Genomic DNA, 24,694 nt, shown 5'->3' with positions numbered 1-24,694 from the left:
GTCCCTACCTACATACCTATACAACCCAATATCAATCAATACCGGTATACCCCACCCAACTCCCCCACCCAACCCAACCCAACCCAACCCAACCCAACTCAACAAACACACCATGCTCTACCGGCTCGCTCACTCACTGCTAGCAGGTCTCATTCACCCATCCATCCAATTATCCATCCATCCATTCTCATCTCCCAATCCACTTCCATTCCAAAAACCCTCTTCAGTTCTAATACTATTCTACATGCGTAACCTGCCTCCATACCCGTACTATACCAGGCAACCGCAACCAGGCAGCAGCCCACTCACATCATGCAATACCTGTTCCATCTCATCTCATCTCATCTACCTACCTACCTTACCTACCTATCCAGCTCAGTGACCAACCAAGGTCCCACGGGAGAAATGTAAATTATGTTTCAAGAAAAAGAGAAGGGTTTATTTTTTACACACACTCATTTGATGTATCTATCACCACCCTCTCCCCCTCCCCCTCCGATCTTTTACGACAAGGAGGACAAGGAGCTACACCTCCTCCAACTCTCTAACCCACACCCGAAAAATAAGGACAAGAGCCAAACTTTCTACGCAAAACGACTATGCAGCAGCCGGGAAATAGTGGAATCTTAAAAAGACAACAAGACTTCAGTCCCACATATCTCTCCCCCCTAAACCTTCTGCACATCGTACCACCTAACTCAACCCATTAGAAGCACAAACGAATTGCGCTAGCGAAAAAAAAACCCCCATGTATCAACCCGCTGTGAGGTCAAACCCGCTGTGAGGCAGCAAGTGCCGACCCAAATATCAAACCCAACTCCGCCATAATGCGGGAACGAGACGGACGAAAATAGAAAGAGACTCGTGTCAGTCATTTGCAAGAGAAGAGAGAGGAGATTGATCCGATCGATGAGGATCGGTAGCGAGACGGGTGCGGCTGTTTGCATGCGTGGGAGGGACAAGGTGCCGGTGCCGGAGCGGGAGGGCGGGTGATTGGGTAATTTATGACCAGACGTCTTCCTATGAGAGGTATTAGTGTTTGACCGTTTGCGCAGTTGTAGATTTCGAGAGATGATAATTGATATCTCGAGATTCGAGGTTGGCTGCATTCATGTGGTCGACGGCTCCGACGGAAGGGTTCCTCGAAACGGAAGACAAAGGTAAAGGTGCAACGGGACGGAAAATTACATACTTGGTACTGGTTCGCAGATCTCATGGCCTTGACAATTTCTTCGGCTTTTTTCTCAGGGATACCACGCTGCTCAGCAATAATCTTCGCTAAATTTGTGTTGACCTCGCGTGCCATGTTGGCAGCGTCACCACAGACGTAGAAGTATGCCATTTGCAGGAGCAATTCGTTGACTTCCTTTGCGTGCTCTTGGAGGCGATGTTGCACGTAAACCTTGGTGGGGCCGTCGCGGGAGAAGGCGGTGATGAGGGAGAACTTCTCGCCGAGGGCTTCTTTGTATTCCTGATTCGGCGGTCAGTACTCTTGCCTGAAATTCGGGTGATAAAAAGGGAAATAATAGCTTACATCCCACTCAGACGAGTACAGGAAATCCTCCGTCTGCTTTCTGCAGCCGAAGAATAGGATGGTCTTTCCCACCTCCTGCCCAGCCTTAGCTTGAGCAGCTCGCTCCTGCACAAAAGCGCGAAATGGTGCGACACCAGTTCCCGGTCCAACCATAATAATGGGCTTAGAAGGATCAGAAGGAAGCTTGAAGTTGGAGTGGCGGACGTGAACCGGGACATGGACTCCATCGTACTTGTTGCGTGGTCCGGTGATGTCGTATGTCAGTCCATGAGGATCCGGGTTTGGATCACCATGTTGCTTTTGCTTCAGGGCCAGAAGGTAGTTGGTGGTAACGCCCTTGAGATGGTCTTCCCGGCCTGGAACAGGAACAGACTCGACGACCGCCGTGATGGATATCTTATTCTTCTGCACGAGCGACGAGGAAGAAATCGAGTAGTATCTGGGTTGAACCTTGTTGAGGCCTTCGATGAATGCTGAGAAAGGAATCTCTGTCCACTCTGCCTTGGCGACTGACTGTAAAGCCTGAGCGATGTTGTAGTACTTGCTGCTGACTCTTTGGTGGAAGTATTCTTTGTCGCTTCCGAGCTTTGCCATCTCAGCCTTCGCTTCATCTGTCGGTGCAAATGGAGCCAAAGTCGCAATGAATTGACGAGAAACAGGGGCACAGATCTCCATGTGGTATCGGACAATAGCATCGTAAGTCGTGGGAGTCGGGAATGGGACCTTGGCGGTGGAATCAAGAGCCTTGACGCTGATTACAGAATCTCTCTTCGAATTGAGCCCAAGGACACCGAGGAACCGATCGACCTCCTTGCCAGCGTTCGTAGGCCAGATAGCGATGTGATCTCCGGTTTGGTAGCTGAGGTTCGAGTTGCTAATATCAATCTCCATGTGCAGACAATTTCGGTCCGCGACGGTGAAGAGCTCTCTGGACTCGGCAATAGGCGCAATGAAGGGGTTGTGGGCGTTGAAAGGACCCTTCTGGCTACCCTCCAGGTGCATCTTGTTTGGCTCGCCCAAGTAGACCTCTGGGGACTCCTTGGTTAGGTTCTCTCGGTCAGTAATGGCGAAAATGGGCTCGTAAACAGCTTCACGCTCCTCTAAGCCCATCTTCTCCGCCAAAGAGGTCCACATAGGGTCTTTCCAAGCTAAGAAATCTTCTTCCATAGTACCAGCACCATCGTCGCCCTCTCCAGCGGCACCAATCAAGGTCGCCCCCAGTTTCTGCAAGGTCTTTGTGACTTTTCGGACCATTAAGTTGTAGTGCTCGTAGGTGTTGTTTCCCAGGCCAAATGCTACAAACTTCAGATTCTCGAGTGGGGGGTCTGAGGCGTTCGAAAATGAGACGTCCTCTCCAGTGATGAACTCGTAGAAATCGACAGCGTTATCGGTAGGTTCCCCTTCACCGTATGTGGCTAGCACAAACATAGCGACCTTGTCCTCGGGGAAGGTGTCGAGGTTATCGAAGTCGTACTCCTCGAGATCCGCCACCATAGTCTCCAGGCCGAATCGACTCTTCCCCTCCTTTGCTAACCTCGAGGCATAGTCCTCTGCGGTCCCTGTCTGCGATCCGTAGAAGACTACGCAGTTCTTGTTGGACTCTTCCATCTTCTGTACGATGTCCCGCGTCTTCCCCGCCTTGTTACCATTTGTGTTCGCATAGCTAGAGGCATATGGATCTTTGACTACTCCCCAGTACGTCCCCTTTGTGAAGTAGGCAACAGTGCCCAAGAGCAAGACGCCCAGGACAACAATATCCAAGGTGTCGAGTTGGGCCATGGTAACGGAGGAGGGGGGGGGGGAGGCGGTTGTTGAGGACAACTTGGGCGGAGGGTGGAAGCAGCGTAGTCACTGAGCTGAGGATGCGTCGAATGTGTCGAATGTAGTCGGCCAGCAGCGTCTTTCTTCCTCTTCTTCCTTCTTTCTTTCTTTCTTTCTTTCTTTCTTTCTTTCTGCACTCTGGCTGGCTGGGTTGAATGTCAGCGGCGAGATGTGTGGGCAGTATGTATGAACGGGTAGAGGACAACCCGATGAATGAGACGTACGAGGTGAGACAAAGATGCCGGAGACTAGCAAAACTGCAAGTCGGAGCTGACCTGAGCCGGGGCAAGATAAGATAAGTAGGGCGGCTGCTGGCTGGGGATTGGGGGTTGGGGACTGGGGACTGGGGACTGGGGACTGGGGACTGGGGATTGGGGACTTAAGTGACTTAAGTAACTGACTGGCACCCAGCTGGATTTTATTCCGAAAGACTCAAGCAAGCCAAGCGAGGGTGGCAGTGGGAGTGGGATAAGTAGGGGAGTACCTAGAGTAACTGACCACCTCCATGTCCAACTCCACTTGATAACTATTAGGTACCTAATACTTAGAAGAAAAAAAGTAATTAGATCCGACCCCCGATCCCGGGTTCCGGTCCCCACCACACTGACCACACTTGACACCGACGATGCGGTCCGATTCCGCTCGAGCCAGAATCATACTGAAGATTTGAAGAGAAATCATGATAGCTACTTACCGGTACGTATTTGGGTGGCAGGGACACCTGGGACACCTAGCATACGCTCTCTTCGTCGTCTACTTCTTCCATTCAAAAGAGAACGTTGAGGAAGTGGAAGTGGAAGTGGAAGTGGGAGTGGAAGTGTTTCGTCGACATCTTACCTACCGGTACCTTACCCACTCCTGCGTAGGTATCCTGCCTGCTCTTTGCTGTTTGCTCTCTTGGCTTTCTGCTCTTACTACGTATGTGCACATATTGCCCTCAGGCCTATCTTACATGAGGGACTTACCTCAAGGTATCAACACGATCAACACGATCAAGACCATCAAGACCATCAACACCATCAACACCATCAACACCATCAACACCATCAACACCATCAACACCATCAACACCATCAACACCATCAACACCATCAACACCATCAACACCATCAACACCATCAACACCATCAACACCATCAACACCATCAACACCATCAACACCATCAACACCATCAACACCATCAACACCATCAACACCATCAACACCATCAACACCATCAACACCATCATCACCATGGAGTTCACAGCAATCGCCCCCCCTCCTCCCCGCATTTCCCCCACATGGGGGCTGGGTAACTTTCTTGTCGTGTCGCAGAGCCAATAAAATGACATCGGGCTACCGGCAGATACTGGTATATATCAACAAGTATCTAGGTACATATCAGCAAGTATCTACATATCAGCAAGTACCTACAGTAAGGTGATCTCCAAGAGAGGAGGATACGAGGACACGAAGACACGAGGATACGAGGACACGACGATACGAGGATACGAGGATACGAGCTGAGGAAGGAAGACGAGAGCCCACGGCCTAGATAACGAACCACAGCGAGGTGCTGTACCGGTACGGTATGTGACGGCTTGTTTCCTCGCCTTCATTCGGAGTGAGAGAAGCGTTTTGGAAGTTTCACTGCCGGCGTGTTTCTACTTGGTCGTTTCGGAGAGCCTCGGAGGTACCTAGGTATACGTCGGCATGTAGGTATGTACACATGTGCAGACGGAGGTTGTACCGGTATAGATTGTATAGCGGTAGCATTAGGTAGGTTCTAACAGGTCTAGCTGGTAGTGTCGTGTAGCTTGCGCCATACCGGTATACGTTGTATTGTACCGGTACCGGTACCGGTACCGGTATATAACAACGGGCAACCCAACAGAGCATACTTTTTCGCTTTCCTTCTCTGACCTTCTTGACCAAGTCTTCTTCGGTACTTACCTGGGTATCGGTAGGTGGGCATCCGAGCCGATAGTAGCTCCAGCTCAGCTCCAGCTCAGCTCCAGTTCAGCTCAGCTCAATCTCCATCTCAATAGGTACCGGTATGCAGGTGCGGAAAACAATCACACAGTTACCCTTTGTCACATAGGTGAGCAGGTAGGTAGGAGCTTCTATATTAATTGCGCTGAGAATCATCATGTCATATCTTACGGATACGAGTCCCTATCTCCTATCCTTTACCCTATTCGTACCTTATTACTTACCTAACAAACTTCCTTTTACCTTTCTTACTGACCACTACTACCTTTGATCTGCCCTGGATCTGCTGTACTACGTACTCCACGCTTCACCACCCTCTCTGCCTACCCACCTCCTCACGGCCCCTAACCTACACAAAGCACAGGGAGAGATCCTTCCTCTCCCCTCCATGCAATGCCGGCCACAATCACAACGTCGACTGGATAGATGCCGTGCCTTGCTTGCTTGCATCGCAACGCACCCTTTTACCCCTGGCACGTGCCTGGTTTGGTACGGCGGTGCAGTGCGGTACGAACTTGACTCGACTTGACTTGAGGATATAAAAAAAAAAAAAAAAAAAAAAAAAAGTCTGACCATGAGTGCTCCTGAGATTGGTAAGTTGGCGCTGGTCCAAGCTGGTTAACTACCCGCCATCGTTTGATTTCGTTTGAAGCATACTAGCTAGGGATTTGGACGGGGAAAGCGCAAATCGCAAACCGCAAAACACCTCTCGAAACAATTGAGATTGTTGGACCCCCTCGGACCATTTTCATCCATCCATCCATCCATCCATCCATCCATCCATCCATCTACCAAATTATCCATCCCTTGCTAACTCCCCGTCTCGAAAGGTCAAGGTCAAGCTCAAGCTCAGGCATCGGACAGCCTGAGCGAGAGACAGACAAACGAGTCGGCTCCCATCGACCTCGACCTTTGGAGCACGACCCAGGTCCTGAAACCCTCCTCAACGCCGACCATCTCCAGATTCTACCCTGAAAATCGACAGCCTCCTCCCCTCCAAACCTCGCCGGCCTCCCTCGCCGCAAGAAATCCTCCCTCCGATCCCCAATCACAGCTCAATCTCTCCCCGCGAGTACCCTCCGGCAACAGAGGAGGCCTGACCACCGAATCCAAGGCCCACCATAGGCAGACGAGCATCGTCCATGGCATACAGCATTCGAGGAATGGGAGCTTCGCAAGCGCGTCCAGTCCGCTGAGCCCGCAGATGATCATTGCCGCCGGGACTGATGCATCCATCATGGGCGACACATCTTTCAGTACCAGCTTGGCTGGCATGGCCGGTGGCTCGTCCTTCAGCTCCTCGACCTCGACCATAGTGCCTGAGCGAGCAGCATCCGCGATGGAAAATGGAAACTACCATTCTACACAGAGGAGGGTGGAACGCATGCATAGCGGCCGGAGTAGCAAGAGTAGCAGGGAACATCGGCATCACCATTCAGGCTCACGGCACCACCACAAAGAGGAACTCAAGACAGTTGGCGAATATGCTTTACATGTGCTGTTTACATCAGTTAGTTTTCTCAACACATGCCCATTCCCAGACTCTTTAGTAACGCCCGTGTCAGTTCATTGCCCAAGCCGAAGAGAAAATCAGTCAATGCATCACTATCCCCTTAGACCCTGAACCTCAGATAGAACAAATATGCGGACCTGGTGTAGACCCGACATTCGATCAGTTAATTTCGGCTCTGGGCCACATTTCAAGCCAAAAACCTAAACCTTTGATTGATTCCATGATGCTGTGGCGTAAGACCAAGAGTGATGCCGCCAGTGAAGCTCGGGTCCAGTTACAGCAGGTAGGTGCACCAGCAAAGTCCTGCATGTGTACTACAAATGCTCATTGTCCCTTAGTTAATAAGGAACTACGTACAGCCAGGTCATATAGCCCGGCGGAACACAGAACCATCCAACAATTTACTAGATGAGGTACCCGCACCCAATCAACCTACCATTGCCGCCCGTCAAGAATTCGTTGCCCAGGCCGAACGTCGTTCCACAGCCTCCATCTATATACTATGTCGAGTCCTGATGGAAGTGATTGGCCAAAGTACATTGACTTGTATCACCCCAGAAATGGAAGAGAAATTGGAAGGCATCATCTTTGGACAACTCAAGATTGCGGATGTCGATCAACTCAACAGCTCACCCTTAAAGATGGCCAACTGGTATCTTTTCAGTCAGCTTTTGGGTGTCATGAGCGAGATCAACTTCGACAGCGTTGCAGACAGGTTCATTGCGGATCTAGAAAAGTCACAGAGGGACATGATTGGGAAAGGCCCAGCAAATCGAGAGGTAGAGGGAAGAATGGAGCTGGTGCTTGGCGGCATGAAGCATCTCCGTATCAAAGTGTATCCAGAAGATGCTTGGGATCAGTCTTGCGATTTCATGATCTCTCTGGGGCGTTTTTTTGCTCGCTCCTCCGGTCAGCGACTGAAATATGCCTATTGTCAGGCCCTCGAAATACTTCTACTGCCGATAGCCGCTAAAGCCAACACAGAGCTGAATATGCCTAAATGGTCCGAAGTCCTCGGGACGATAGCGCCTCGCCTGGCATCCATGTTTGTCAAGCCGAGACATTGGGGCATTTCTTTTCCGCTGACAGCCACACTGCTCTGTGTCTCTCCCGTTGAAGTTTTCTCGGCGCATTGGTTGCAGCTAATCCTCCCGTTGCAACCAAAAATGAAAGATCGCTCTTGCAGACCCGTGTGTTTGCAAGTTATCTCAAGATTACTCTGGACGTATCTTTACCGCACGTCGGATTCTCTCAACGCTACCATCAAAAAGCTGGAAGAGGTTGTCAAACTTGTGATCCCGCCGGGGAAGAGAACATACTTAACCACCGACCCAGCAATTGCCGAGCCCTTAATCCAGATCATACGTATAATTGGCTTTAAGCACCAAGATTTCTGTCTCCGGACCATAGTCTTCCCTCTGATCAACGCGGATCTTTTTGCATCAGGCCGGGAGCTGAAGGTTGAACAATTAGAGCCTGAAAAAATGGTCATCGGTATCAGAGCGTTTCTTACTATCATGGCTGATTTGGAAAAGGGAGAGCAAGGACGGCCACCATTCCCCCAGCAATACCAAACTTTGCCAGCTTGGGACAGGGCTCCAACATCGCCGATCTTGAATACTCCCCGAAGTCCTTCCCCACCCCCTACCGGTGTTCGAAGCTCGGAAGACCGATTGTCACGTCCAGTTTTGACAACTGCCCTTAGTGAGGTTGCCAAGGAATACTACTCGAAGTTCTGTGAGATCTTGGGCAAGATCACGATCATCTGTGATAACACTTTTGGAGGCCAGGCTGTCTTGGATGAGAAGTTCAACAGTCCGACGCCAAAAACGCCCCTAGCCGAGAGCTTCAACTTTGCTCGTCGCGACGACCACCAAAGCCCTTCCGACCAAAAGCAAGGGTACTACGAACTGCTCCATGTTGCTGTACAAGCTCTTCCGCGCTGTCTTTCCTCTCATATCCCCTTCAACTCCTTAGTCAACCTGCTCTGCACAGGGACGGCACATGTACAATACAACATCGCAGAATCCTCCGCCCAGTCACTGAAGTCAATTGCGCGGCAATCTCATGCTCAGCAGGTAACAATCGGCTTTGCTCGCTTCATTTTCAATTTTGATGACAGATACTCGACCATGTCTGATGGCGGTATGCTTGGACCCGGCCACATTGAGAGCACGCTCAAGCTATACGTCGAGCTCCTGCATATTTGGATCGATGAGATAAAGCAAAAGATCCAAGATGTCTCTACTGATGTATCTGAAGATGGAAGCGCAGACAAGCGTGGTGTGCAATTAGATCTTTCGGGTATCTGGGCTCACGTCGATGAGGTGGAATCCCATGGCTTGTTCTTTCTATGCTCTCAATCAAGGATGGTGCGGACCTTTGCCGTCACTGTTCTTCGGCTGATCACCGAGTTCGATACAGCTCTTGGCAAAGACAATGGTCGCCTCATCCACATTCTAGAGGCTGACTCGCTGCGTGTCATGGACTTTAACGATGAGCACCTGTCTGTTGCAGAGCGCAGTAGACTGCAGCGAGGGATGCGAAAGAGCAATTCACAAAGTGCTCTCATCGACTTGTGCAGTAGTGAAGTCTCTTACGACGCGACTCTGTGGTTCAAGATTTTTCCAAACTTGATCCGGATCAGCTATGACCGCTGTCCCTTTGCAGTCACACTTGCCCGGGAACTGATTTGCAACCGAATCCTGCAGATGTACAGAGGCATTGTGGCGTTGTCCGAAGTGACGAGAGGGCCGCAGTACGGCTCCTTCGATCGATTTGAGACTGGCAGCGGTCGCCTTCTGTCAAGGTCCTCTACCACACCTCCAGAAGTTCTAATTGAGCAGTGGAAAATGTACCTAATTGTTGCGTGTACAACGCTCTCGGACAAAGGTGGCCAGCAGCAGTCATCGTCCCAAGCGGATGCCCACCTACGAAAAGCATCGAAACAAAGTCAAGCTCAAGAAAAAATCACCTCCGCTCGATCACTGTTCAAGTACATCATTCCTCTCCTTCCGGTCAATCCGGCATCGATACGAGATGCCGTCGTCGTGGCTCTTGGATCCATTAATGTTAATATCTACAAAACTCTTCTCGAAGAGTTACAAAGTGCTGTCAGTCGATGTAATGATGAAGCGAGAGCTCGCATCCATCAGCGCAGCGTGAGCAGCCCGAGGAGGAATAGAAGAACGGACTTGTTGCGGACTGAGGTCACCCACGTCTACAGGCTTACATCGCATTTTTTGAAGGAACCCGAGATCCATTCAGATGATTGGATTTTGAACAACCTCGTCGCCTACACCAAAGACCTCAAATTGTTTCTCATGGACGGCGAAGTCCAGATGGACTGGGAATTTCAGAAGCTCCGTCGGCACTATTGTGGCCTAATGGAAGAATTGTTTGAGGGCATCAATTTGACAAAAGATCCTTCACGATGGATGACTTTTGAATCAAGAAAGTCGTCGTTTGCCCTGATGGAAGACTGGTGCGGCTACTCGCCTAATCAGCCCCAAATCCGTCAACGAGAAGATAGCATGAGGCAGTCGATGATTGACCAACAATCACTAGGTGAGCGGGGTACAGTAACTGCTGCAATGGAAATCGAGAAACGGAATCTCCGCACCGCCGCGCTTAGTGCAATGGCTGCTTTGTGCGGAGGGCCAGTCAGCATCACCACCGAGAGCCGAGCAAATCTTCAATTCGATATACGACGCATGTTGTCCTGGATCGACACCATCTTCAGTTCGGGAAGCGACCGAGTGCACGTGATTGGAAGAAGAGCACTCACGAACTTGATCGTGCATAACAAGGACTTCCCATACTTGCTCGAGCACTCCATCTCCCGATGCTACCTTGCAGAGCATACGAAGGTGCTTGGGAGCTACTTTGATGTAGTGAGCCAAGTCGTACTAAATCATCCAGACTACCTCATGCCATTCTGGAAGCTACTGAGCTGCGGGCTCTTCACTCTCGGCAGCGAGCAAAGCGAAATGCGATCCCAGGCCGCCCACATGCTGCGGGTACTCGAGGAGAGGCAGTCGAAGAGCTCCAAGATCCAGGACTACGATATCAGCATATCTGACAAGACGAAAGCTGTGTACAAGCTCGCACAGTTTGAAATATCGAAACGCCTATCGAAACAACATACCGAGCTCGCCTTCATCATATTCTCCGAGTTGACGGCCTACTTCAATCAATTGCCACCAGGTTCGCAACGAAACATGGTGGCTGCCATATTACCATGGATCCAGATCATTGAATTGCAGATTGATCCGAATGGAGGACCGACGGCTCAGTCATACATGCTACTAACAAACCTTTTCGAGATCACGGTCAAATCAAGCAGTCCGCTACATAATGAAGTCCAGGCTCTGTGGCAAGCTCTTGCGACTGGGCCTCATGCTGGCAACGTCCAGCTCGTGCTAGACTTCATCATGTCGCTTTGCCTCGACCGACGTGAGCAGAACTTCGTTGAATTTGCGAAGCAAATTGTCGTTTTCTTGTCTAGTACGCCTGCCGGTGTTAAGGTGGTGGAGTTTCTTCTGATGCAGATCACACCCAAGGCTATGATACCGAATGAGAAGCGCGAACTCAGTCCGCCACCTCCAGATATTGGCAAATTGCCGTACATCGCCGAGTTGTCAGAAGCTCTACCGATTGGAGCAAAACAAGCTGGGTTCTCACTTGGCCAACTTTCTCTGATCCTGCTGGTAGATCTGATGGTTTCTCCCGTTCAGCTTGTTGCGGAAAATGTCCCTTTGCTCCTTCAAGTCGTCACTGTACTATGGGACCATTATATTCCGCTGGTACAAGAACAAGCTCGCGAAATGCTAATCCATCTGATTCATGAGTTGGTCATATCTCGAATCAACGACGCAATCACCACGCCATCAAAGAAATCCATAGAGGACTTCATCGAGTCCATCCGGCGTCATGATCCTAAGGTTGTCTGGATGTACGAAGACAACAACGGAAAAGTCGACGATCAAGATAACAAGGTTCCTTCTGGAATGGAGCTTCTCACGACAGAAGTCGTCAAATATTTTGAAGTCACATATCCTGGGATTCAGGAACAATGGGGGAAATTGTCCTTGACTTGGGCAACCTCCTGTCCCGTGAGACATTTGGCCTGTCGATCATTTCAAATCTTCCGATGCATTCTCACCTCATTGGATCAGCCTATGCTTGCAGACATGCTTGCGCGACTTTCGAACACGATCGCGGATGAGGATTCTGACGTCCAGACATTCTCGATGGAGATCCTGACCACACTAAAAACTTTGATCTGCAAATTGGAGACTGGAGATCTCATGACATTCCCGCAACTGTTCTGGACTACCTGCGCTTGCTTGGATACCATCAACGAAAGGGAATTCTTGGAGGCCCTCAACATGTTAGAAGAGCTTGTCGTCAAGCTTGACTTAAGCGACTCGAATGTTCGACAACTTCTCGCTGAAGGGCGTCCTCTCAGATGGGAAGGTGCTTTCGAGGGTCTGCAGCAATTAGTGCACAAAGGCCTTCGGTCATCTGTGTGTCTTGACTTAACACTGAAGACATTGAACAAGCTCGTTCAGCTGCCTAATGACGACTTGATCGGTGACGATAGCCGGTTGCTATTTGCTGTACTGGCCAACTTTCCAAGGCTCCTTCATGCCATGGATCAGGCTACGATTGACACCGAGATTGCCAAGAGTGCTGGGATACTAGCAGAGGTTGCTGAAGCCCAGGGTTGCAAAACGATATCGAGAGCTCTAACTGGGTTTGCGGCTGGCAGATATCGCTCAAGCAAAGATTTTCTGGCTCAGCTCGTCTCAGCTATCCGCGAATCTTTCTTTCCTCGATGGGACTTTGGCAGCCTTACGTTCTTGATGGGGTTTCTCACGAACAGCATCCCGTGGTTCAAGTTGAAGACTATGCGTATCCTGTGCGTCATGATCCCAGATATCGACATGAAGAAGCCCGAGATCGCTTCTCGTGGTCCGGATTTGATCTCGCCCCTGCTGAGATTGCTCCAGACTGAGTTTTGCATGGAAGCTCTTGCGGTGTTGGACAACATCATGACAATGACAGGCACCTCCATGGACAAACACCACTTGCGGATGAGCATGACCCGATCATCCTCGAAAGCAATACGAAAGGAGTACGAGCGCACCCAAAGCCTCTTTGGTATCCCCGAAGAATCCGGCTGGTCCATTCCCATGCCCGCCAAGCACGCTGAAACGACGCGCCTCAACGTTCACGCCGTCTTCTACATGTGCCAAAACGCAGAGAATATCGACCCCGAGACAGCACCCACGCCGGACGTCGAATTCCACGTCGACGACTTCCAGTACAATTACTTCCCGAACCCCGAGCGTACCGAGACCATGCTCTCCGACGAAGGCCGCGGCGACGGGCATATCGGAGACCTGGTCATGAAACTCGACTCCCTGGACGACTTCTTCGAGGACTCGCTGCAAAGCCCTACCAGCGATGGCCGCTCCTCGCGTACCATTACCGAAGCCGGCTACGCAATATCTGAAGGTTTTGAATCCGGGGCCCAGCTGTATGACGAGCAGACTTTGCCGATTCTACATCAATCCCTGGCCAGCACGGCCAGTAACACGTCCTTCCAGAACGGTTTCACAGATATGCCGCGTCCGGCCCCACCCTCCTCCAACGCCATGACACCTGGGGCATTCTCCGTTATGCCCCCCTCGACCCGACCGTCCCTGCACTCCCGCTCCGTAACGTCCCCATCCGCGCCCTCCTCCCAGACATACACCTCCGACGACGACTACGCGGAGGATGTCTTCTCCGACGGCGAAGACGAGCGCGGTGCCCCTCCGGGCGAAGGCTCCTTCTTCCTCGAGAGCATGATCAAGCCGCTGGCGCACGGCACGCGGAGCAGCGTGCGGCGTCTCACGGGGCGCCGCTCGAGGGAGAGCGAGAGGATGAGGGACGGCCTGAGGGCGGAGGCGCGGAACATGAGCCAGCCGCCGAAGAGTCCGCGGGTGCCCAAGATTCCGAACGCGTACAAGACGGTGACGACGAGTCCCGGGGAGCCGCTCTAGCTGTGGTGTTGGCGTGGCATGCGATGTGTTGCTTTGCTGCTGTGAAGTGTGAAGTGTGAAGTGTGAAGTGTAAAGTGTAAAGTGTAAGGTTTAAGGTGTAAGGTTTAAGGTGTACGAAATACAAAGCGGGGGGGTTGGGGAGGAGGGTGGAAGAGAGGGGGTTTAGATCTACAATGTGATGACTTTTTTTTTTTTTTTTTTTTTTTTTTTTTTTTTCAATATATATATCCAGGGAAATCATTTCTGCGTTTTGAGGATGTTCTTTTTTTTTTTTTTTTTTTTTTTTTTTTTTTTTTTTTTTTTTTTCGCGCATCTTGCCTTGCCTTGCCTTTCAATCTTACCAGAAATACAGAGGCCTGAATACAGAGAGGGAAAGAAAGGGATATTTTTAAAAAATCTATGGCATTTGGAACAAGATGAGGCGGGATATGCTGTGCGGTGCGGTACACTTGCGGGTATCAGTAGGGCGGCTTTCCTTTTTTTTTTTTTTATTCCGGGGAGGGAAATAGATAGATAGGTGGGTGGATCAAATGATGGAATTAAGAAAATCATCTATTTATCCATCTTATTTTCTTAGGTGTATTTTATTTTTTATTTTTTTTTATCTCTTCTTCAGCGAGTCTGTCTGGATTGGGTGGTGGTAGTAGTAAGTAGGAGTAGGAGTAGGAGTAGGAGTAGGAGTAGGGAACTGCATATTTGCTGTGGTCGATAGATAGATAGATAGCATCTATTCATCTATCCCCTCGAGCAGGTGTTCTTGAGCGGCCTCTGCGTGTCTTTTGTTGCGTGTGTGGAAGAAGGAGTATAGTGATATATGTGTATGTGTGTGTGTGTGTGTGTATGTCTTGTAGCAAGTCTCTTAGTATCGCATGGCAGAATCAATCTTGGTCGAAGGAAGGAAGAAGGCTTAGAAGTAAGTGGAAGGGGGGTGTCGGTAGTACATCAATATCGACCCGACGTCGTTGAGTCAGATGTTAGGTTCGGGTAGGTACCGGTATCTCAGGCACGGATGGGCATACGTACCTTACCTACCTACCTCGCTTAGCGTGGGTTACATACACTTAAGGGAGGCCCAACTTCGATGTAAACACTCTTATCTAGCTAGTACACGTGACTCGTTCTAATCGTATAGAAGGAATCAGTTCCCCTCTGGACTTTGGGGGGAACAGACAGAAATCAAGGACCATTTTTACCCGTTGTTTGGCAATTGCAGGAAGCCACGTGCGTTGCACGTTGATACGAAGTTACGAACGTTCGCTACCGGCGATCCAACAGGGGGGGGGGGGGGGGGGGGGGGGGGGGGTTTGTGTAGACAGATGGATAGATCGGTAGACCTGTGATGAAAAATTGGAGTTGGGTTCGAGGGGGGGTAGGGCGTAGATAAATATGTCTTTTTTTGGAGGGGGTGGACCCACCTCTCCTCTCCTCTCTCTCCTCTCCTCGTAAGAGAAGGGCGCGGCCGGAGAGCGGTCTCTCGTCCTATTCCGATTCCGATTCCGATTCCGGATGTGTCCAGATCTGTGTCTAGGTCTGAGCCTGTGTCTAGATCTGGATCTGCGCAAGAGGCGAGAAGACTCATCGGGTGGAGCGGCCGGGAGGACAGGACGACGCACGTTTTAGGCCACGGTTGGCTGGCTGGACGAGGACGAGGACGAGGACGAGGACGAGGGAGTCAGTAGGATTGCAGCTTGACTCTTGAGAGGCGGGCATTTTTGTTTCTGGAGGAAGATGTGGGTGAGGTGATGAGAGAATCTTGGGATGGGGGCTGGAGGGGGGATGAGATGACTATAAATATATATTGAGGGGGGATGGATGAGTTTGCTGTGCGAAACAATACAAGTCAGAATTGGGGGGTATGAGAATTTGCCAAATAGGACCCATAGACTGGAACACGACGGCAGAAATGCATTTCAGAAATGCATTTCAACAACCATGCAAATGGCTGTAACGATGGAAAAACGCAAGAGAGCCCGCAAGTTGGACCCAGACTCGAGAGTGACAAGTGTAAAACAATAGTGACAGACAACGATGCATGTTATGACCAAGTGCTATTTATCTAACGTCAAATCAGATATCCACATCCGATGCTGCAGTGACCCAGACCACAACACCTTTTCTACCAAACGCCAATACATCAGATGCCAGTCCACCCGCCTACTTGTCCGCAACTTGCAAATCTTCAAACTCGTCCAAAAGCTCATCCATATTGATCTTCGGCGTCTCGTCCTCCTCGCCATCACTCGTCTCTACAACACTCATAGCCTCAGCATCTCTCTTCTGCTGAGCCTTGAACAGCGCCATCGTCTGTCTCAGCTCCTCATCTTCCTCGACATCCCGCAAGAACATCTCGTAGTCCTTGTCCATACGGTCCTGGTCGGCCTTCTTGGGTAGAACCTCACCCTCCTCCTTGTTCATACGCTTGAGGCGCCAGTTGCGGTTCTTCGATTTCTTCTTTCTGGCGTAGAACTTCTTGACGAGCATGACGTCAGGTATTTGTGAGGAGTATGTGTTGGATTCTTCAAGAGCGTCGAACTGGGGACTGTTGAAGTTTGTGCCGGTCAACTGGTAACCCATAACTGAGTCTCCTGGGTGCAGCACGTTTCCGAGATGTGTACGGGTGTAGTATGTCTTGTCATTCCTTCCAAGATCTGATGCGCGAGCGACTGTGGCTTCGGCCAGTGCCCATCTACCCTTTTGTGGTCCCAATAGCTCGATATCCATAACGATAAATTCGACGAGTTCTTGAACATCTGCCAGGGATGTGAACGGTGCGCGCCAGTAGATGGGGGCGCTGACGTCGGCTGTCTGGAGAGTACTTGGGTCAAGGAAGTTGACAGTTGTACCAATACGGTGACAAATACCCAGAGGTAAGATGTTACCAATAGATCTCGCGAGCTTTATGGGAATTGCCACCAAATCATCTTTGCAAATCGGGACAACTTCAACAGAGTATGAGAATTTGTAAGAGCTGGTAGAAGTGTGAATGTCCATAGAAATCAGTTCCTGGGACTTCTTGCTCCGGACGGGTACCACAGATGTAAGGAAGTCGACGAATTTCTCGGCCTGATTCCGTGCTGCGTAGAAGAAGTCCAGCCCATCCTTCACTTCCTTGATATTGATCGTATCCTTGTGTGCACCGTGCTTGAGAATGAGTTGTTCGAGGTAAAGGAACGTTCTCTTGTGAGGGACTTTTTGTCGGACCTGCACGCAAGCTCTCCAGGTATTCGCAGTGTATGACTTTGCACAATCCGGACATTGCTGGTATGCTACGACGTATTCCACCTCGAACGACTGCTGCAGCACCACCCCCTCCGAAACCGAGTCTTGGATCGTAAGCTTGACCTTGACTCTGCGAGAATGGGGTTCTGTCCAGATGAAGCTGGCGTCGATAATCCTAACTTTGTGTAGACCGCGCAGTTTTTTCAGGCACAAGGCCAGCAGTTCTCGAGACTCGGGCGCGGCGACAATCCAGCTGGATGGGGGTAGAAGCCATCTGTCGCAGTCTCGGCAGAAATGTAGAGTGGCCTCCCGCTGAATTCCTTGCGACACGTCGACAGTGAGTTTTACGCAGTCGTAGCAGAGAGCACCGGCTGACGTTGTTCCATCAATCGCAGCGCCACAGTTGCAGCACAAAATCCTAATAGTGGGTTAGAACGCCCTTATGAATGCGTCGAGAGATCCTTACGTTGCGCTATTCTGCTGTTGGTCTACCGCCGCAAATCTTTGCGAGATAGACACCGGAGCGTCAAGGTCCATAGCAGACATGGCGACGGTGATATGGTATTTTGAAAACTTTCACTTCTTGGTGGGGTTTTGTGGTTTGGTTGCCGATAAGAAGATTCAAACGTTATACTTCGCGCACCCCGCGATTGGTAACCGCGCTAGTCAAGCGCCACCTCGTCTAGCCATGACAATGAGTCATGCTTCCAAACTACACACTTTCTTGAAAACCGCTGAAAAACTCTCAGGGGGATTCTTGGGCCATAAAAATATGCATCGGGGCTGGTAGACCTTTAGTCCCAAGATGAGAGCATACGAGTCAGCAGAATATTTTAATCACGTGACTCGACCTTTTTGGACCTTGACCTGACCTCGGTTATCAGATCAGCTCTCCTGAGCCCAGATCAGGTGTCAAATAGCACCGAATCTCTACTGTAACATACACTTTTCAGGTCCCTTGACCGGGGACTGAAATCATGACATGCAGTTCGTAATTCTTGAGCTTAATTGCACCATCCTGCCCTCTACTAGTAAAATGCCACTTTTCTCAATCAAGTCCCCGAATCAAGCTCGATATTGGCCTTGTTACCCCATCGTCTTATCATCATGCGTGCCATCGAGCCATTGTCGACGTCTCATGGTTTAGCATGCCAATGATAAATGCAGGTGGTAGCTTTGTCCCGGATCATAGCCACAGGTGGTGGCAAGAGGAGTTGGGTTGCGAGCACTTGCTCAGGAAGACGCAACCTGCCCAGAGGAGGATATAAAGTTGGCCTACTCCGAGCTACGGGACTCAAACCGTATCAAACAAAGCAGTACACAAAATGGCACCTTCCGCAACCGAGACCATCACTTTGGAGCACAGTCCGGTGAAGCTGATTAGTAATGTTGGACCATACAAGGAGCTTGCACCCATCGGGTACGAGAAAGATATCGAAGAGCAAGGAAAGGATAGGATGGGTTCTCAGCCGCCAAGGCTAGTCTCCAAGGCAACTGTTCTTTTTCTTAGCTCACAGCTTGGTAGTATAAGAACTATCTTCCTAGATGGGACATCAACGAGACGTACCCAACCCTGGAGCTATTCGAACACAGGGATCACGGACTAGATGCGGAATTGACATACCCAGATCTCTGGCAGACGGGTGTCACAACTAACCATCTTACACCAACAATAGGAACAGAAGTCTCTGGCATCCAGCTCAGTACGCTGAGCAATGCAGGAAAGGATCAGCTCGTTTCGTAGCCGAGAGAAAATTTGTTGCATTCAGAGACCAGGACTTCGCGGATCTGCCTATCGACGAAGCTCTCGACTATGTCTGTTATTTCGGCAAACTTCACATCCATCCAACTTCGGGGGCTCCTGCAGGTTATCCTGAGGTTCACCTCGTACACAGAGGTGCAGGCGACAAGACCCATGAACAGTTTTTCCAAACCAGAACTGGTTCCGTGGCATGGCACAGCGATGTCCCGTATGAGAAACAACCACTCGGAACCACATTTTTATATATCCTGGATGTCCCCGAATCTGGCGGGGATACGCTCTTTTCCAACCAAGTCGAGGCATATAATAGATTAAGCGACGGTTTCAAAGAGAGGCTCCATGGCCTGAAGGCAACACACTCTGGTGTCGAGCAAGTCAATGCATCGAGAGGAAATAATGGCGCCGCTCGAAGGGAACCTGTTGTTAGCGAGCATCCAATCGTGCGAACAAACCCTGTCACAGGAGAGAAGGCCCTCTATGTAAATCCTCAATGTAAGAAGCTCGCCCCCTCCAGAAAAAGAAACCTGACGTCCGTCCAGTTACTAGATCAATCGTTGGGTACAAGCAAGAGGAGAGTGATGTTTTGTTGAAGTTCCGTGTGGGATAACAGAGTTACCTCCCATTCGGCGCTTGTTGACTGGAAGACTGGGCAGAGAAGGCATCTCGCTAGAATCGCACCACAGGCGGAGCCTCTGAAAGAGACTCCTTTCAAGGCTTGAGAAGGACTGGGGCCTGAGCAGATGTAGATGGGTCTCAGAAAGTGGGAATAGCATCATAGTCATACTCCTTCTTAAGATCTGGCTCCTCTTGTTTCTTTGCCCTGTTCTGCCGCATTCTTTCTAACCTCGACAGCCGTGTAGGCTTCCCTGTTACGTTGGGGGTCGATACCTTTGGTGCAGTAGCCATGGGTGGCGATTCAACCTTGATGGGGTATTTGGACTCTGATTCTGTTTTCATGGGATTCGACTGGGATTTCTGTTCGAAGGATGTGAAAGGCCGAGGCTCTCGTCTGACAACAGCTGAAGGGGTAGGTATGGACTTTGAACGTGATATCGGACATAGAGTGGATTTCTGATTTTTGGCAATCAACTTCGGGGCTGCTATTGGTGCATCCAGGTCGTCGTCTTCCTCTTCCGTGTTGTCCGTAGAGACATGGTTCTGTGGCAGTTCTAGCGCTTTTTGGGTAGCATGCTTGGGTAGAGGGGAAGACTGTCGGTCTGGCTTGGCTTGAAATGATGCTTTGCCGAATCCTGCTGCTGCTCGAGTCGTGGCCTTTGTACCAAGTTTCGCCAGTGATGCTGCTTTCTTTCGGGGACTGTCCATCAGCCCGTGAAGAGTGGTGCCAACGTAGGGGAGACCTTCATCCTGACTATCGTCAGAAAAATTCCCACCCTTTTTACCATTCAGTCCTTCGATAGTAGCTCGTTGCTTCTTTGCGATTGCCACAGCCTCTGATTTCCGCTTGGCATGGTCTGTCATTTTGCCAGTGACAGGTCGGGAAATCGAGTTGATCGTGTCGGCATTCTCGCTCTTGACAGCTTTCTGCAGCCTCTTATACTCGGCTGTGTGAAGATGAACTGTATACGTCTGAGCAATCTTAAAAAGCTCATCTTCAACCATGCGGTATCTGTCATCCTTGTCTCTGCCCTCCTCCATGAAACTGTGGGTTAGTCAGCCGACTTGCGACTTTGGGCATTGAGCTTGAAGGTCGGGTTTACCTCTCCTCTGGTGGCGATGGTGGCGGCGATGAAGATGGGGGCACTTCAGCTAAATATTATGAGCATGGGCTTCTGATATTCGGTCGGGATGATCGGTCGAGCCTGACCTTTATTCTTGGCAATTTTCTTTGAATAGGTCTTCGAGTCTTCCCCGTCATAATCGGCTTTTTCCAGATCCTTTACACGTCTCTTCGGCTTTTGGGCCGGCGTGCCAGCTTTTGGTGGAGCGATGGTCGTGGTGTTCGAACCTTTGAGCCATGGAAGGGTTCGTGGCATGATGGATGCTAGATGATAATAGATGGTAGATGGAAAAATGTATTGTACTCAACAGACAGCACGGTATGTAGCAAACAGGAGACATGGAGCAACATGAGCTTGATAGACTTCTCGTTTGCGGTCAGAACCTCCAAAAATTAATATGTGGAATTCGTGACTTGATGTTGACGAGGCACTGCGATGTGGTCGATCCTACACGCGCTCTTAGCGCGACTCTTGTCTCATGCCTCAGGCACTCGGGCACCTCATAAGTGCTGGCACCTAGAGGCTAATAAGGTACCGGTACCAACCAGCCAACCATGCCATGGCCAAACGAAAGACCTAGAAGCTCGATCGGCAACCTTCAATCTGTCCATCTAACCCACCTTGAATTGCAAAAGAACTCGAAGGAAAAGTGCACAATTCCCATGTTGAAGAAGAAAGCTGTTCTCTCCAAGTTCGTCTTTCGGTTCCCGACCTTTTGATCTTTTTCGGATCAATGCCCGTGCTCGTGTGAAAATACTGGAAATACTACCTAAGATATGACTTCTCGGTTCTGGGCCTCCTCTTCAGATGATTCGAGCGTTGAAACGAGCGTCAATTTGACGGGCGCAAGGACTGGTGACCCGGACTGGTCACATGATGTCTCTTCCAAGTCCAAACGCGATCCACAGGGCTCAGGAAACATGGATCTGGATGAGGATGTCGAGGACATAGGCACAGTGACACGACGAGAAAACCTCATCACGAGTCCCAAACTGCCCCAGCAACAGTCGGCACTTCTGATGCTGTCGATGATTGAGGAGAGGTGCAAGGCCGAGGCCGCCAGCCGCTTGGCGGACCTACCGTAGGTCTCTGCTTGACCCAGGAGTTTTAAAAGCATGAGAATGGAGCTAATATAATCATAGACCAGATCACCCCAAAGTCCGCCAGCTATCAAAGGAGACATTCATTGAAACGAAGAAGAGATTGATCGAGGTCGGCATGATACCCAAAGAGCTCGCTAGCAAGGGCGACCTTCAGAACTACTTGTCGTCTTTTGACACTGTTCTCAAGACCGTCGTCGAGAGGAGAGCTTCTAAAATCGAGGGACTGGAACTAGAGTACGTTATTCAGTGTCTCAAGTTTGCTGAGAACAATGCTGATCCTGTCACGCTTCCTACTCAGGCAGGGGCTTTCTCTCGGCGATTCATCACATGCTGATATCGATGTCGGACATCAATACGCTAATCCAGTGAGTTAACTGTATAGCTTTAATTTCGCCAGAATTTCGAGGGCATTGAAATAATGCTGACTTACTTTCGAGTCAAAAGCCTTGACCATTCCGTCCTTCTTCGCGTTTTTCCGCCCTGGCGGCGAGAGTGATGATAGTATTCCGGAGTCGATTTACAGAAAGGAGTATAAAGAGTAGGTTGTGTCCCCATGGTGAGGAGTAACTCGCTAACATTTGGCAGGATTCGTTTGCTTGGAAGCGGAGGATTCGGCCGTGTTTACCTTGCAAGCTCTCTTGTCGACGACTCTATATACGCCAGTACGTAACCAGACCTTTGCCGATCAAGCAATTACTGACTCTCCCACTTAATAGTCAAGAGAATCACTATACCTGGCAAGCGTCTTCGCGAAATTTCCGGTCGTTCTGACCATGAGATGATGATCGCGGAAGTCAAGGCCTTGGCTAAATTAAACCACGTCAATGTTGTGCGATACGTAGGTATTTAGGAGTCCATCATTCCTTGTTCTGGTTATTCCAGAACCTGTGACTACATGTACCGCGCTCTTCTCGAAACATGGTAAATGCTAACTTCCCGCTATTCAGTACCACTGCTGGGCCGAGACACATCCTCGAGGAGGAGCCGAACCGCTTAGAGGGAGTCATGGCAATTCATCCTCATCGGAGACGGATTCTTCCTTCAGGTCTCAAGCACAAGCCCAGGTACAAAACCGAGACATGGTATCATTCGGAGATCCTAGTTTTTCGAGGAGCAAAGTGCTAGAAAGCAGTGAGGATATTGTACGCTTCGAAGAATCAGACGATCAGGTCAACGATGAGGCTTCTGGTAGCACTGCAGAATTAGTCATCAGAACTAGCGACCTAGGCCAGCTCGTTCCGTACCACGGAAAACACGCTGATAAAGAGAACGAGGTCGACTACCGTACGTATTGGATTCCCCAATTCCCGAATATTTCCGAAAACTCTGGGGGTGTTTTCTTTTCGCTTGGAGGTACGGAAATCGCTGACTAATTTTCTTTTTTAGAATTATACATTAAGATGACTCCTTATCCTATGTCGCTGTAAGTACTGGGGAAGCACATTCTTAAGACCCTCCTAGGCCTTGGCTTGTTCCCTTCCCCTAGCGTTTGGTTTCGAGGCAATTTTTGACTTCTCGTGTCCTACAGAGAAGAACATATTTGGTATCAGGACCAGTTAAAACCAGCCAAGATACCTGGGGTAAAGCATTGTTTTCACACATTGCCTGCCGTCCGCCTTCTACTAGGAATACTCGATGGGGTTGAGTACCTCCACCGTCAGAAAATCATTCATCGCGACCTCAAGCCCGCCAATATTTTCCTTGCTTTCCTCCCATCAACGGAACCTGATACGGCTGGTTATATTGATATATCAGACTGCAATGAATGCCGCCGAGTGTCCAATGTGATCCACGCCGAGCAGATCACCCGTGTCTGCCCGGTCATTGGAGATTTTGGTCTGATACACGAATTGAAGGACCCCAATGCTGATGTATACGTCTCGCCTGCGGAGAGTGAAGCGGCTCCTATACCTTACCCGTTTTCTGGACAAGCTGGCACCAAGTTTTACTGCCCTCCTATTCTCCCCAAGACAAACCCGATATGTACTAGGCTGGACGTGTATAGTTTGGGAATCATTGCATTCGAGCTGTAAGTGCTCTCTATGGGTCAAAATTGGTGGAATCTCGAAATTGTAGCCTGCTAATGACACATAGGGTCTACAAATTTGGTACGAAGTCCGAACGGCAGATCATTCTCTCTGCTCTGAGAAATGGTAGGTGCTGATTGACAATTTTGGTTTTGGGAAGTTTGCTGATCATCTTTTAGGTGTCTTTCCGAAGGATTTTGAGGATCACAGATTGGCCGAGGGCATCAAGGCCATGCTACACAAGGACAGGGACCAGCGCTGGGATTGTGCTCAAGTCCGGAAATGGCTGACTTCGCTATTCTCCTGGCCGGCCGGGTCAACAAGCGAATCCCGCCTTGATCAAGTTTCGATTTCAAACCCGTGATAGTTAAATTATCTACGGGCTGAATTTCTACGAAGTCACCCAGCAACTCCGAACGCCCCCCCACTTCGCTCACGTACGTCACTTTCCAACATTCCCCACGAAAATCACACGAAAATTATAAGAAAATTATAAGAAAATGAAAAGAAAATTACAAGATAATTACAAAAATCCTGGACAATCCCCGCACCAGCACACACCAGGTCTTGAACCACAATCCCACATTCAGCAGATCCAGTGAATCTCATCTTGGCTCTTGCGCATCGGGACGTCAGATTTTTCTTAACAGCCTTCCAATAGAATATTGAAACTGAATGTATTAGAAACAACGAGAGTCATTGAGGAAAGAAAGTTGCCAGACGAGTCATGTGGCTGGTGGGGTTTGACAGCGGGAGGGAAGGAGGAGAAGAATAATAGGATTTGGTCGTCAAAAAAAAAAAGGGGGTACGGGTTTAAAGGTTACCTGTATGTATGTCTTTTCTGTTTATTGAGGTACCGGTAAGTAGGTTGGTTCGACTCTCGCTTGCTTGCAGCGGAGTGAGTGGACCTAGGTGGTCAGGCAAGGCAGCCGATGGGAGGGAGGCTCTCCAT

General features: G+C 49.9%; 7 protein-coding genes across 8 annotated transcripts; 3 read left to right on the top strand and 4 right to left on the bottom strand.

Moving 5' to 3' along the window:
• Positions 1-1,002: 1,002 nt before the first annotated feature.
• Positions 1,003-3,313, bottom strand: L3040_004891 (uncharacterized protein; the record flags this gene model as incomplete). Its single annotated transcript, XM_007288607.1, has 3 exons — positions 1,003-1,020; positions 1,193-1,471; positions 1,535-3,313. The coding sequence occupies 3 exons, from the start codon at positions 3,311-3,313 to the stop codon at positions 1,003-1,005; spliced, it is 2,076 nt and encodes a 691-aa protein (XP_007288669.1).
• A 69-nt stretch (positions 3,314-3,382) lies between these two features.
• On the bottom strand, positions 3,383-4,012 carry L3040_004890 (uncharacterized protein; the record flags this gene model as incomplete). Its single annotated transcript, XM_066156367.1, has 3 exons — positions 3,383-3,501; positions 3,580-3,612; positions 3,964-4,012. 3 exons carry the CDS (start codon positions 4,010-4,012, stop codon positions 3,383-3,385), a joined length of 201 nt encoding a protein of 66 aa, XP_066011780.1.
• Positions 4,013-5,901: 1,889 nt separating this feature from the next.
• L3040_004889 (uncharacterized protein) lies at positions 5,902-13,892 on the top strand (the record flags this gene model as incomplete). The annotated part of the gene is made up of 4 exons (XM_007288606.1): positions 5,902-5,920; positions 6,158-6,837; positions 6,893-7,123; positions 7,179-13,892. The coding sequence occupies 4 exons, from the start codon at positions 5,902-5,904 to the stop codon at positions 13,890-13,892; spliced, it is 7,644 nt and encodes a 2,547-aa protein (XP_007288668.1).
• Positions 13,893-16,046: 2,154 nt separating this feature from the next.
• On the bottom strand, positions 16,047-17,657 carry L3040_004888 (uncharacterized protein; the record flags this gene model as incomplete). Its single annotated transcript, XM_007288605.2, has 2 exons — positions 16,047-17,529; positions 17,578-17,657. The coding sequence occupies 2 exons, from the start codon at positions 17,655-17,657 to the stop codon at positions 16,047-16,049; spliced, it is 1,563 nt and encodes a 520-aa protein (XP_007288667.2).
• Positions 17,658-18,436: 779 nt separating this feature from the next.
• Positions 18,437-19,480, top strand: L3040_004887 (uncharacterized protein; the record flags this gene model as incomplete). Of its 2 annotated transcripts, none has more annotated exons than XM_066156365.1 (4): positions 18,437-18,588; positions 18,637-18,674; positions 18,811-19,365; positions 19,413-19,480. In XM_066156365.1, 4 exons carry the CDS (start codon positions 18,437-18,439, stop codon positions 19,478-19,480), a joined length of 813 nt encoding a protein of 270 aa, XP_066011778.1. The 2 variants fall into 2 exon arrangements, with proteins under 2 accessions (XP_066011778.1, XP_066011779.1); XM_066156366.1 differs by having other exon boundaries at positions 19,439-19,452.
• Positions 19,481-19,626: 146 nt separating this feature from the next.
• Positions 19,627-20,867, bottom strand: L3040_004886 (uncharacterized protein; the record flags this gene model as incomplete). The annotated part of the gene is made up of 3 exons (XM_007288603.1): positions 19,627-20,533; positions 20,592-20,640; positions 20,699-20,867. The coding sequence occupies 3 exons, from the start codon at positions 20,865-20,867 to the stop codon at positions 19,627-19,629; spliced, it is 1,125 nt and encodes a 374-aa protein (XP_007288665.1).
• Positions 20,868-21,388: 521 nt separating this feature from the next.
• L3040_004885 (uncharacterized protein) lies at positions 21,389-24,106 on the top strand (the record flags this gene model as incomplete). The annotated part of the gene is made up of 11 exons (XM_007288602.1): positions 21,389-21,693; positions 21,755-21,949; positions 22,014-22,080; positions 22,153-22,253; positions 22,301-22,377; positions 22,432-22,553; positions 22,663-22,999; positions 23,102-23,138; positions 23,244-23,744; positions 23,810-23,868; positions 23,922-24,106. 11 exons carry the CDS (start codon positions 21,389-21,391, stop codon positions 24,104-24,106), a joined length of 1,986 nt encoding a protein of 661 aa, XP_007288664.1.
• Positions 24,107-24,694: the final 588 nt, after the last annotated feature.

The sequence above is a fragment of the Drepanopeziza brunnea genome, assembly GCF_022702325.1.
Source record: "Drepanopeziza brunnea f. sp. 'multigermtubi' strain 214-2 chromosome Unknown ctg7, whole genome shotgun sequence".
Classification (NCBI taxonomy): domain Eukaryota; kingdom Fungi; phylum Ascomycota; class Leotiomycetes; order Helotiales; family Drepanopezizaceae; genus Drepanopeziza; species Drepanopeziza brunnea.
The sequence above is the reverse complement of the archived record's forward strand: the minus strand, read 5'-3'. Positions and strand labels throughout refer to the sequence as shown.